This window comes from Melozone crissalis, unplaced genomic scaffold, assembly GCF_028551555.1.
Source record: "Melozone crissalis strain CALT ecotype California unplaced genomic scaffold, PUWL_Pcris_2 ptg000063l_1, whole genome shotgun sequence".
NCBI lineage: Eukaryota > Metazoa > Chordata > Aves > Passeriformes > Passerellidae > Melozone > Melozone crissalis.
In genome coordinates this window covers 1365909-1378637 of record NW_026535841.1, presented here as the reverse complement: position 1 = coordinate 1378637, position 12729 = coordinate 1365909, and the positions used below count along the sequence as shown (strand labels likewise).

General features: G+C 43.9%; 1 protein-coding gene across 2 annotated transcripts in view; it reads left to right on the top strand.

The window, feature by feature from the left end:
- MORC2 (MORC family CW-type zinc finger 2) overlaps positions 1–6290 on the top strand; it is a 49696-nt gene extending 43406 nt beyond the window's left edge. For both annotated transcript variants that reach the window (XM_054288512.1, XM_054288513.1), the window contains 2 exons: positions 664–852; positions 1708–6290. In XM_054288512.1, the coding sequence (XP_054144487.1) occupies positions 664–852; positions 1708–1776 (258 nt within the window). In that variant the 3' untranslated portion in view covers positions 1777–6290. The remainder of the gene's footprint in view (positions 1–663; positions 853–1707) is intronic.
- The last annotated feature ends 6439 nt before the right edge of the window (positions 6291–12729 follow it).

Here is a 12729-nt window from a genome sequence, read left to right as displayed (position 1 = left end):
ATGCAGGGTAAGGGAACTGGCCTCTCTTACTTTTTCCTTCTCCAGCATACCACCAAGACAGACCTTTCCAAGGAGGCACTTGTAAAAAGCCACCTGCAGATGAGCACATGACCAAAGTCTGTTCTGTTTTGCACTTCCAGACTTGAAGTGTGTGTATTGGTAGTCTCGTCTCCTCCTCTTCTGTTAACTCAGGCATCTGCTGACATTTGCTGGAGTTACTATTTCTGCTTCTTCTGTAGGACACCTTGGTTGTGTCTGAGGCTTTTGGTTAGTGTAGCTGTCCCTACCTTGCAGTGGGAGGCTATGATGTCTGGGTGATCTGTACCAAGGATACTTAGAATTTACAGGGCATGTCAGGCCTGCAACCATACCTGTGGGTTCATGTTTTTTAAAGTACCCTGCACCCTTAATCTAAATTCAAGCAGCTTTGGGGGCAGTTCTGGTACTGGAAGAATGTGAAAAGCTGTGTGAATTCTGTGCTGGCTGGTGTTGGCAAATCAGATGTAAATACAAGGGTGGGCAGAGTGTGCAGAGGCACGCTGCAGGGAGGATTTGATCATGGGGGCCAGGAGTTTGGGTCTTCTACAGCCTGTGAATGCTCATGTTTTTGTTGATGCTTGATGCTTTCTCTTAATGTGACATCTTGTGTTTTGTCTACTACAGAAAGAATATTTTAAGCAGTATGAGGTGGGTCTGCAGAACCTGTGCAATTCATATCAGACACGTGCCGATGCCCGGGCCAAAGCCTCTGAGGAAAACCTCCGGAACTTAGAAAGGAAGCTGAGGGAAACAGAGGAGAAACTGCAGAAGTTGAGGACTAATATCATGACCCTTCTGCAAAAAGTGCAGGAGGTGGGTGAGGAGTAGCAGCAAACCCTGAGCTGTCTCAGAGTAGCCACCTGGCTCATCCCCTCCAAGCATTACAAGTGTTTCACTGCAGTGTCTCACTGGGCTCCAACTTCCTCAGCTCGGAACAGCTTGGCTGTCACTGCCCACACTTGGGATCCAAGCTCTGAGAGTCTGATGTGTGTTAATTCTCACATGAGAATGATTTCTCATGGTGTGTATGTTATGCACAGATTCTGTTCTCTGCTGTGAGGCTGCTTGAGAATTTCCCCAGGTGTAGGCAGTGCTCATCAGGGAATTTTTGCCACATTCCTGGGCAGATTCTGAACTCCACATATAGAAATGCAAACCTTTAAACAAACAACATGAAAAAGTGTTGTGGTGAAATTGATATATTAGTTATACTATTAAATTAAAATAGAAAATATATAATTAAAACATTTAAATAAATAAACTAACTCTAAACTAAAAAAACTACTTTAATAAAATCAGGATCAACCTGTAAAGGCTACTGAAAGCATCTGAAAGCTGTTTCACCCTGTTAGGAAAATGTGTTAAATCTAAAAGAGCCCAAACCAAATCTTCCTCAACCACAATCAGTACAGTAGATCCATCACTTGAGTGTGTTGTTTGAGCATCTGATGCTGATGGGTTTCCTGTGTTGTCTTTCGGATGCTGACAGGGAAAGCTAGGGGTGCTGTCACTGCAAGCTGTCAGCAGCTGGAGGGTGCTGGAGGTTGGGGCATAGAGGTTGAGCAGGCCAGACGTAACAGAGGGTGCTAAGCTGCTCTGGCTCCTCTTTTCTTGTGCTGTTCCTCAGTATTAACTTCTCACTGGTGTTCCTTGTTGCTTTGGTTTCAGGACATTGATATTAATACAGATGATGAACTGGATGCATATATTGAGGACTTGATCATGAAAGGTGACTGAGCAGCTCCAGCACAAGTCGTGGAGAAGTGCAGAAGAGCTGGCTGCTGCAGAGGAAGATGTGGATCTCTGTGCAGGTGGACTGAGGCAGCTGATGAGGAGAGAGTTTTTTAGACAGCGCTCATGTTGGTGTACAACTTGTTCCTGTGACTGTACATGAGAAGCATTTGTGCTGTTGGCAGGAAAATTTTTAACTTTGTAGTTCTCTAAATCTCTTCCTTTTGTTTATAAATATTTATTTTTAAAAGAAATGGGAACTGTGCCTGTTACAATGGCTGGTTTTAGTGATGTAGAAGTGTGAGTATCGCTTTTGCAACTCAAGTATATTCATATGCTAAACCTGGGAGCTCGGAGCACCCTGCTTAGCTTACTGGTTCTCCAGCAAGAAGCTGGCAGGAATTAAAAAATAAGCCTTGAGTTGTGGCAGAGGGGGTCAGGCTTTTTTTGTGGAAGATACTGAACTTGAGGTAGAGAAAGCCAAGCCATGAATTGGAGCTATAGAAAGGCGATGTCCTTGTATGAGTGTGAGTAGAGGGGATGGAACATTGGTGGAACTCGGAAATTGGCACTGGCACCTGCAGTTAGCTTCCTGAACAGGAGGTTGCTGCAAGTGGGTGAAACTGCCACCGTGGTAATAGCCAAGAGGCTGAGGTCCTTGTAGAAGAGGATCACCTCCTGGACTGCTCACAGTCAGAGGAAGAATGCTGGCGTTTGGGTTCTCTGCTTGCAGTCACTTTATCACTCACTTCTGCTGCTGTTTCTTTGAGACATAATTACAGCATCAGAACAACTCCTCATCCACCTGACAATAAAGTGACCTCTGTTCTATTTTCACCCCCTCAGTTTTGTGTTGCTTTGCTCAATTTGCTCTACCAGGTAATTTTATTATTAGAGATTTCTAATTATTAGAGAGAGGCTATTTGGAGCCTTTGGAGCCCTACACCGCTGATTGGCATCTGGCCCTGTGCCTGCAGCAAAGAAAACACCTCTCCCTTATCCTTCAGCTGCAGCCAACTCCTGGTGAGCCACTTGTGGCCAAGGGGACTTGGTCAGAGTTTGTCAGCTGGCCAGCAGCTTCGCAGGCCTGCTAGGACAAAGCATCTGTGGACTCATGTTCGGAAACTGGAGTCTCCTGCAAGCCAGATGGTTGTAAACATGGTGTAAAGCAAGAGGAACCCTCTATCAGGGAGGTCAGGTGGAATGGACCCTGGAGATTGACACCTGGATGTGTAATAGACATCTTTCAGCAAACCCTTCCAAATTAAAAATCTGTTGCACCAAAAATCTTTGGCACTAATTGTTTATAGTCCTGAATAACTCCCAAGTTTCTACACACCACAGAAGAGGGGGAAGGCTTTTGCTTATTACCTGAATTACAGGTGCTTAGCACAGCACATGGTGAGACTGCTTCCATCCCAAATCTGGGCCTGACATCCCACAATAAATAAAGGTAAGGAGTATTCCCCTCTCCTCATACACCCTCCTGCACAAAGGGGCAGCATTTCTTAAGCAAAGGAACAGGCTCCACCAGTCTCCATTTCTTCACACATACTGGAGATTTATTAGTTGTGATGATACACTGCAGTTTCTGATGAAAATAATCCAGAGAAGATGCATTTTTTATTAAGGTGAAAGAAGTCTTTGTCCTTCCCAGGAGACAGCAGACATTCTAAAGAAGGAGATTTTGTTATATTGCAGTTCAGAGCTGCTGCTGCACACAGGCTTCAATTTTGGACACCCAGAGGGCACCAGGATGGGGCTAACTGTTCTTACATAGTTCTTGAGCTTCCTGGCACAGTTTGATTTCCTACTTCTCCCATGTTAGGAAAGTGCAATTGTTTTGAGGTTTGGTCTTTTTCCCCTCTTTTCTGTGGAACTTCTCATTTCCAATTTTAACTCTTGTTTTTTAATGCATTTAATTGTTTTGATCTTCTACCAAGGTTTTTTGCTAGGAAGAGAAAGCCAAGAACTTTTAAGTGCCAGTAAAATAGATTTTTCATTCTCAAACCCTTTTGGACAATGCTCTGCAGCTGCTCTTTTCTTTTTCTTGATTTTGTTTCTATAAATTTGTTAGGCAATTCTGTGTGTAACATCAGGTTTTAGTAACACCTCTAAAACCCATAGGCTCAGAATGCCTCCAGAGGGAATCCAAACTCCCGGCTCCAAGTGGGGTATACTCCAAAGCTTTATAAAGTGGTTCAGGGCATTTTCCTGTTGAGCTCTTAAAATCAGGGGTAGAGACTGCCCCACAGCTCTGCACCACACACCACTCCTATGGGTGTTCTTCCCTGGTATCACACAGGGATGTCCCTATCACATCTTGAAGGTCATTCCAGCTGCCATCAAAAACCTGTCCCCTGCCTCTAACCCTGTCAGGACACCTCTGTCCTGCATTTAAGCCTCTTGATGCCTCAGATGTTCCCCTAAGTCTTCGTCTGCTGTTTCTTACAGCAGAAATACTAAGGACATAAGTTTCCTTTTGCACAACATTTTCCTCCCTCTCTCTATGGCCAGCTTAATCCCTTGTTTATATATTCCATAGTTGAAATTTCTCCCAGAGCTGTCAGCTGGATACTTCATGCCAGCTTACTTCTTGTGGGCAGGTTGCATTTTTCCTTCAAGCTCTCTGCCACGTTCCCTTTGCATCTGTTTCCGAGAGCAGTAGATGACTGATGTTCTCGCCTGCAGGAAAGTAAAGATGAGGGTCACTCATGAGAGAAACCAAGGGAATCTGGGAAATTTGCCAATTCTTGATAGTTGCTATGAACTAAAATGCTGTGGAAATGGAGAGGATGTCCTGGCATGCACAGCTCTGCAGAGGTGTAAAGTAACACTGATCTTTTTTGGATGGAGAACGCTGAGGAGTGTGTGTTCTCATTGTCCCTAAGAGTTCATCAGTGCCCAGAGTTGCTTCTTAGCAAGGAAATGAGGAGGACTGTGTCGTTCCTGTCCTTTTGAAGCACTTCTTGAATCACTTTTTGAGTCCCAACTAGAGCTTTCACCTTGTCTTAGTTTGAAAAGCAAGTGTCTACCAAGGTGTCTGCCTTGGTGTCTGCCAAGGAAGGCAGGAACATCTTTTGGAATGGAGACTATAACCCCCTTCCCTCAGAATTATTTTAACTTTGAAATTTAGGGGCTTTTGGGCAAAGATTTGGGAAAAGGAATAGCAGCTCTTTCCTAGTATGCATCCCAAGGCAAACAGACACCAACTGCGGCATTCCCAACACCCAGAGGCAGAGACGCAGTCCCGCCATTTCCCCTCTGGTGCCGTTCCGGGCGCAGCCGCCAGGGGCGCTGCTGGCTCTGGGCAGGGCGGGGGCGATGATTCCCCCGCGCCTGCAGGGGGCGCTGTGGCGCAGGCTCGGTCATTTCTCTCACGTTGTAATGGCGGACATGCTGGCGGAAGGGTTGGGAAAAGGGCTTGCTCCACAAACCTCCAGGGGCAGCCGATCCCAGTGCCTAATCAGGAATCTTGGAAGTGGCAAGCTGAAACGGCAGGAACGAGCTCACCTGGGATAGCAAGCAATAGTCAGCTGTAGTAGGAGCTGTGGTGTGTCCTGGCAGGCAGGGAGTGTGGGGTTAACAGTCTTGCAAAAAACCCCTTGAGCAGGAGCTGAGCAGCAGCAGACCGTCTCCCAAACTGGGCCCAGAGAGGCTTCCTTGGAGAGAGAAGGGGCTCAGGGATCCTGGCATTTCCCCTGAGGCACCTCAGCAGATGGTGAAGGATCCTGTATTTGCTGTGGAAGGGTGCTGATAAGGTCTCAGTGCAACAGCCGCTCTTACAAGCAGCACTCCACTCATGGTAGGAGGCAGCAGGAGACTGAACGTGGTGCTGGTTGCAAATTCTTCCCGCAGCGACCGAAGCCTCTTTCCCCTCTGAAAGCTGAGAGAGCAGGAGAGGTAGGAGCTGCTCCCAAACCCATTTTCCCCAGCCCAGTTCTCTCAGTATCTCTGGCCCTCTGAGAGAAACCCTCTCGGAGTAGAGGGTAAGAGAAGTGCAGCTAGGTGCCCTGCCCCTCAAGTTTGGCAACTTCTTTTGTCTCTCTTAAGTACCAATTATATTTTCTTAGAGACAGATGGGACAAAATTCCATGAGAGAAAGAAACAAAAGGAAAAAATACAAAGCCCAAACACCTCCATTAAAGATGCAAGCAATTGCTGTCACATAGAGCAGATCCTGTGAGTACCGGTCTCAGTTTGGACACAAATTCTGGGAGAAAAATGCTCTAAAATTACTGTTTTTCTCTAAAGAGAGGGCTTCAATTGACACGTGGAGAGAGACTCTAAAACTCAAAGACAAAATGAGTTTTAAAGTAGGTATGTTTTTATTTGGCCAGATGGATGGGAATATTGCTACAAAGACATGCGTACCCCTTGTACAGACATGGTTTTCTTTTATCCTCTAGAATGTTACATATGCGTCATGTTTCAGAATAGATTATTTCCTGGCTCCTCTCCCTCTCTACTTTGTATGCTAATCATCTTATCAGTCCATTGCTGGTGCGCAGTTGTCTCTGGTGGTCGTCTCAGGGGTCGTAAGGGATGAAGTAAAATTGTCTTCCTCAGGACTGACTTTTTGACCTGCTGCCTTGCACATGCTTACTAATCTTTTGGCCTCTGTTCAAGCCAGGAGTCCAGATTCATCTGATTTCAGGGGCCCAAGGAGCCTTGTTATCTCAGTATCCTTGCATACTGTATCCTGTTCTTGATAAACATCCTCCTCCTTATCAGGCATCCTTGCATTCTTTCTTGCTGTTTTGCACATATTCCTTTCCTGTATTCCTTTTCTTTCTCACACAACTAAGGATGCAGCAAATATTAAGCAATGTCCACCATCTTATGTGCCTATTCTTAATGAATACCTTCTAATTTCTGTGATTGATATATATCCTCTAGTTCCTGACTCCATGCTTCTGTCCCCTCTTTTTAATAAAGTAGTAAATTCTTTTACTTAGTATAAATTCCAATCCTCATGGTATGTGTCTTCTAATGCTTTACTATGTACTCATGATAAAGAGGTTAATATTGCTATTTGTTGTAGCAGTCTCCAATTCCAAATAAGTATTACAAAAAACAATGTTAAACTTACACCAATTACTACAACTTTATCAATTAGTAAAACAATGATGGGGTGACATAATGTATTTAGGATCCCGGTTGCAGTTGGCAACCATCTGAAAAATGAACCCCACCAATTGTGACTTGCATCTTGTTTTACTCTTTGCAGAACCTTGTTTATTTCCTTTGAGTCACAACGGACAGTAAAGTTTTCTGTCCAGTTTTCTGAATATCCCTTAGAATTTTGACAAGGTCCTGATGCTTAATAAATTTACATGAGGTTTGTTCTAGTAGGTGTGGGTGACAACCTGTGATACATTGTATTGTTGGACTAAATTAGCTGGTGAGATACAACTGGTGCCAAATTCAGAAATTCACACCCTAAAATTTTAACAAAGTTACAAATACAAAAGGTTAAAATGACTCTTACTGAGCAAAGTTCATTGTTCTTGTCTGTTTTTATAGTAGCGCATACAGTTCTCAAACACACACAACCTTGACCAATATCTACAAGCACAGTCCTTTGACTGATATTCAGATGAATTTCAGAAAAACAACCACCCTGTTCAGTTTCAAGACATGTATCTTGAGCATTGATTGTATTACTCTCACAAATTAACCCCTGTTGTTCCCAGGTAATGCGAGATTCTGGATTCATAGTTTGCCATTTTTCACTTACTCTTCATGCCCATGTCCTGTGTCCTGAAGGGTAGAGCACTGATTTAGTCCTAATGCTCGAATAGGATGAATAACGTAAACTGTGGCGTTGTGTACGGTGAGCACAAAAGCATTAGCTATGTTATCACTTGAGTCATAGGTGAAGTTTAGCAAAGTCCACCAAGATTGAAATTTCTTCTCAAAATCCGTAGCATTGTCCCAAACAGCTTTTCGAATCTCAATTGGAAAAGCTCCTTCACTCCCTTCTCTTATAATTGAAGCAGCTGTTGATTGTGACCATAATTGTGTCTGTATACAACTAAAAGCCAGAGACACATTATCTTGAACCATAGCAAGTGCATCTATAATTACTCCATGGTCTTCGTCTTCCGCTTTTTTCAAACTTGGTAATATTTTCGAAACCTGCCACTAACTGGTTCCCAATGCTAACAAAGTTGACTGTATGGGTTGTTTTAATTTTGTTGGATTGCTTGTTGCAGTGGCCAATTTATTCACTAATATTTCTGAATCAATTGCATTTAAAACTTCCAGCCCTGTCCCTAATATTCCAGTCAGATCTCTTCACATTCTGCCTCTGGTATTTGCCTGCTTTTGCAACTGTGTCAGCCAACCCTCAAAGGATGTCTTTAGGAAAGAAGAGCAGGCTGGATGAATTTCAGAGATGTTAGTTTGCATTAGTAATTCGACACACTTAAGAGATGATTCAACAACTGCTGTTGGCCTGTCTTCCTTATTACATATGGGCCGATTTTATAAATTTTGGCTTCAGGCCTAGGGGGTGTGATTTGGGTTTGGGCTGGGGTAATGGGCTCAACTGTGGCATTTATTTTAAATTTCAAGGTGAGCCCAGTAGTATCATGGGCCCAGAGACAAACCACCTCAATTGTCTGTACTAACGTAAAGTTATACTGACAGTCTAATTCACTTGAATGACTGCAAACCTCCTGGTGTTTGCCTGTGGGAGAGGTTGAAACACATATTTGGATTGCTCTCCTATGATCTGTTCCATTAATTCTTCTACACCCTATCCTGATTTCCTCTCCTATAGTCCCTTGAAGTGACCACAACCTTTGTCTTTGCCACTCTTGCCTTACATATACTTGGTTTTTGTGCATGACTACAGTTGACAGGTTTAGGTTTTTTAAATCAGAATATTCTCCCATGGATCCAGTGTATCCAGTGAAAGCTTGGGACCAAGGCCACTCACATTATCTGGCTAGAGTATTTTCTAGTTCTAGGATTGTAATTACGGTTACTAACTGTCCTGGTTTACGGCAAATTTGGAGAAAACCTCCAAAAGGCCGCCCCCCCCCCCCCCCGAAACAGAAAGCAAGCTCACATGGCCCCTTCCCCCAGACGGTTTGGAAAGAATTTCCTCGGAGAGAACTGGAAAAAACCTGTTTATTTAACAGGCACAGCACTCCTCAGCACAAGAAATGAACAATACCGGATGACAAAACTCATTCACCACTCTGAAGAGATGACAAATTCAGAAAAGTCTCTCCTGGGAGTGGTCAGTCTGTTATCAGTCCCTCTGGTGCTGGGAATGGCTGCTGCCCAGAGTAGACCCCAGTAGGCCACAAAGTGCGAACTCTTGGTGTTTCCCTGGGTCCTGGTCTGAAGCAGGTTTGAATGGTTCCAAGAAAAGAGAAAAACAAACAGTCTAGGGAAAACTCTGACTGCCTCAGCTAGCTAAACTAACTAAAAAGCAAAAGAAGCACTGTGCGCAGACGACAGTGGAGTTCTGTGTTCCAGTAGACTGCGGGGGAGAGTGCAACTGATAAAGAAACTCTGTGCTTCTTCTTCTCCCTGCCTGCACTGTGAGAGCCAGCCTTGAAGGCACCCAATATAACATCCAGCATAAACAGAACACCCGACTGGGGATACAAGCATCATAATGTCGCCCTAGAACATTAAGAAAATAATTTTCTTGATTAAATTCCTGCAATCTAGATTGCTAAACATTTTCAACTGCAATATATTAATTTTGTTCGAGTGAATCTTAGTTCATCACCTGGTGTTGCTCTCCAGGGAGCCTCAGGAGATTTCTTTACGCGAGAGTGGTGAATCCAGGCATTCTGGTCTTAGATCTTAATTGCAGTAAAAGTGGTGAGAAGCACTTGGAATGGTCTTTCCCACTGTGGCTCCAAGGTCTTTTCTTTAAGACACTTGACATACACATAATCCCCAGGCTGTATGTCATGCACTCGTCCATCTATCCCTCTGCTCTGAGCTCCAGCCACGTTTTTCAATTTCTCTGAGTTGCTTCCCTAGGGCTACCATATAAGGAGTCAGTCTTTCTTCCCCAATTTGGGTGGATATCCCTTTCTGCCCACCATATGTTCTCCCATAAAGCATTCCTAAGGGGCTCAGCTTTTCTTTAATTCTGGACTTAGTCAGGAGTCACAGCAATGCTGGTGGGAGGGACTGGGGCCAAGACAAATTAACCTCCTGTCCTAGTCTCACAATTTGTTGTTTGATCAAATGACTCATTTTTTCAACTTGGCTGCCTGACTGGGTATGGTATGGCATGTGAAATTCCCAGCCTATGCCTGGAAGTTGACTGACCTGCTGTATTATTTTTGAAATAAAATGTGGTCCCATATCTGGGGAAATTGTGGCTGGAACTCCAAAGTGTGGTATTATTTCTTGCAACAGCACCTTGGTTACCTCCTGGGCTTTGGCAGTCCTGGTAGGGAAAACCTCTGGCCATTCTGAAAAGGTATCTGTTAGTACCAATAAATATCGATACCCCCCCTTTTCTTGGTAATTCTGAAAAATCAATTTGCCACTGCTGACCAGGTTCATGGCCCTTTCCAATTTGGCCCAGGTTTGGTTTAGGGGTATTCTTGGGTTAGTCTGGAGGCAAAGTTCACACTGCTGGGCTATTGAATGCAGGGTGCCCCTGTCGCAGGGAATGATTGGCATCTGACTCCATTGATTCAGAATGCTGAACAATTGCTTTATTAAACTATACTATATTGCATTATACTATGCTATAATTTAGAGATACTATACTACAAAGAGATACTAAAGAATACCAAAGAAAAACCTGTGACTGTCTGCCACAACCAGGACACAAGCTTCAAGTGATTGGTTAATTAATATAGACAACCATCACAGAATCCAATTACCAAATCCCTTCAGGTAAACAATCTTCATAACACATTCCACATGTGCAAAACAACAGGGCAGAGAATAGAGATAAGAATTGTTTTCTCTTTCTCTGAGGTTCCTCGCTGCAATTCGCAGGAAATATCCTTGGGAAGTTGTGCCTGCCTTCACTCTATGAAGAGAGCTGTGGCTACACTGGGCTACTTGTGTAACAGTGGCATATAAGTTCCGGGCAGTGATTCTTTCAATCAAATTATTATACAAGGCATCAATTCCCCAGTGTATTTTCCACTGATCCTCTCTTACTGGCCATAGTAAATGGGAGGGGATAACCAATTTCCTTTCTGCTGTAACCACCCATCCTTCCTGGTTATATGTTCCCTTTTGATCCTCAGTTAGCTTTCTATCCTTCTAATTATACACTGACTTACCTTCTAGGGAGATTTGGCCATCGGGAATTACAGCTCCTTCTACTGTTACCTCACCTTTTGCCGCTTCTTTTGCCTCTCTGTTCGCCAGATTGTTTCCTTATTCCAATTCTGAGCTCACTTTCTGATGTGCCTTAATGTGCATGATTGCCACCTTCTCAGGCATTTGGACTGCTTCCAACAGTTGTATTATTTCTTGTGAATGTTTAATGTTCTTCCCTTGCAAATTTAACAGATCTCTTTCTTTCCAGACAGCCCCACCATGGGCATGCACTACTTCAAATATATATCTTGGATCTGTATAAATGGCTATTTTCTTTCCTTTTAATAACTCTAATGCACAGGCCAGGGCAATTATTTCTGCCTTCTGTGCAGAGGTACCTGCTGATAATGGTCCTAATTTGATTAGGTTCCTTGATGTGGTAACTGCATACCCAGCATGTTGTTTTCCATTGATAACATAGCTGCTTCCATCAGTGAACCAGGTTTCTGCATCATCCAAAGGAGTGTCCTTCAGGGCTGAGCAGCTGGAATAAGTAGCTTCAATAGTCTCCAGGCAGTCATGATGAATTGGCTCTCCTTGATTCCCACTAAGAAAAGCGGGTGTGTTGACAATGTGACAATGTTAGTTATCACTATCTCTACATCATCCAGTTCTACCATGATAGCTTGATATTTCAGAAACTATTGTGGGAAGAGGCAGTGGCTGCCTTTTCTTTCCAGTACTGAGGATACTGTATGAGACACTAGCACAGTCATTTTCTGGCCCAGGCTGAACTTACAGGCTTCCTGAATGTTCAGTACAGCTGCAGCCTCTGCTCTGAGGCAACCTGGCCATCCTTTGCCAGCTGTATCCAGGTGTTTAGAAAGATAAGCAACTCCCTCCTGTATGGGCCCAAGTCCTGCGCCAGTATTCCCAGGGCAATTCCCTATTTCTTATGAGAGAAGAGAAAGAATGGTTTACTCATGTCTGGAAGTCTTAAAGCTGGAGCTGACATGAGGGCCTTTATCAGTTGACCAAAGGCCTGTGTGGCTTCCTTCGTCCACTAGAGATCTCTCCTTCTATTTGCAATGAGCAAATACAGAGGTTTCACAAGTACTCCGTAGTTGTAAATCCATAGTCTGCACCATCCCATCATGTACAGGAAGGTTCTCAGCTCTTTTATTGTTTGAGGCTTTGGGGTTTGGCATACTGATTCTATGTGTTCTTTCCCCATTGTCCAGCACTGACCTCATAACCCAGGCAAACTCCTTTTGTTTTACTACCTGAGCCTTTTTCTTTGATACTCTATACCCATGCAGCCCCGAAAAGTTTAGAAGGCTTACCATCTAGGCCATGCACCCTTCTTCTGTAGGGGTAGCTATTAGGATGTCATCTACATAGTGCAATATTTTCCCTGGTGGATCTTCCCAGGATTCCAAATCCTTCGCAAGTTGTTATCCAAACAGGGTGGGCAACTTCTTTTGTCCTTGGGGTAGGACTGTCCATGTGAGCTGAGTTTTTCATCCACTTTTGGAATTTTGCCACTCAAATGCAGAAATTCTCTGGCTGGCTTCATGGAGAGGAAGGCAAAAGAAGCCATCCTTCAAGTCTAAAGCAGTAAACCAAGTTAGCTCTGGCGTTAAACATGTTAACAAGGTGTACATGTTAGCCACCACAGGGTAGAGATCCTCAGTT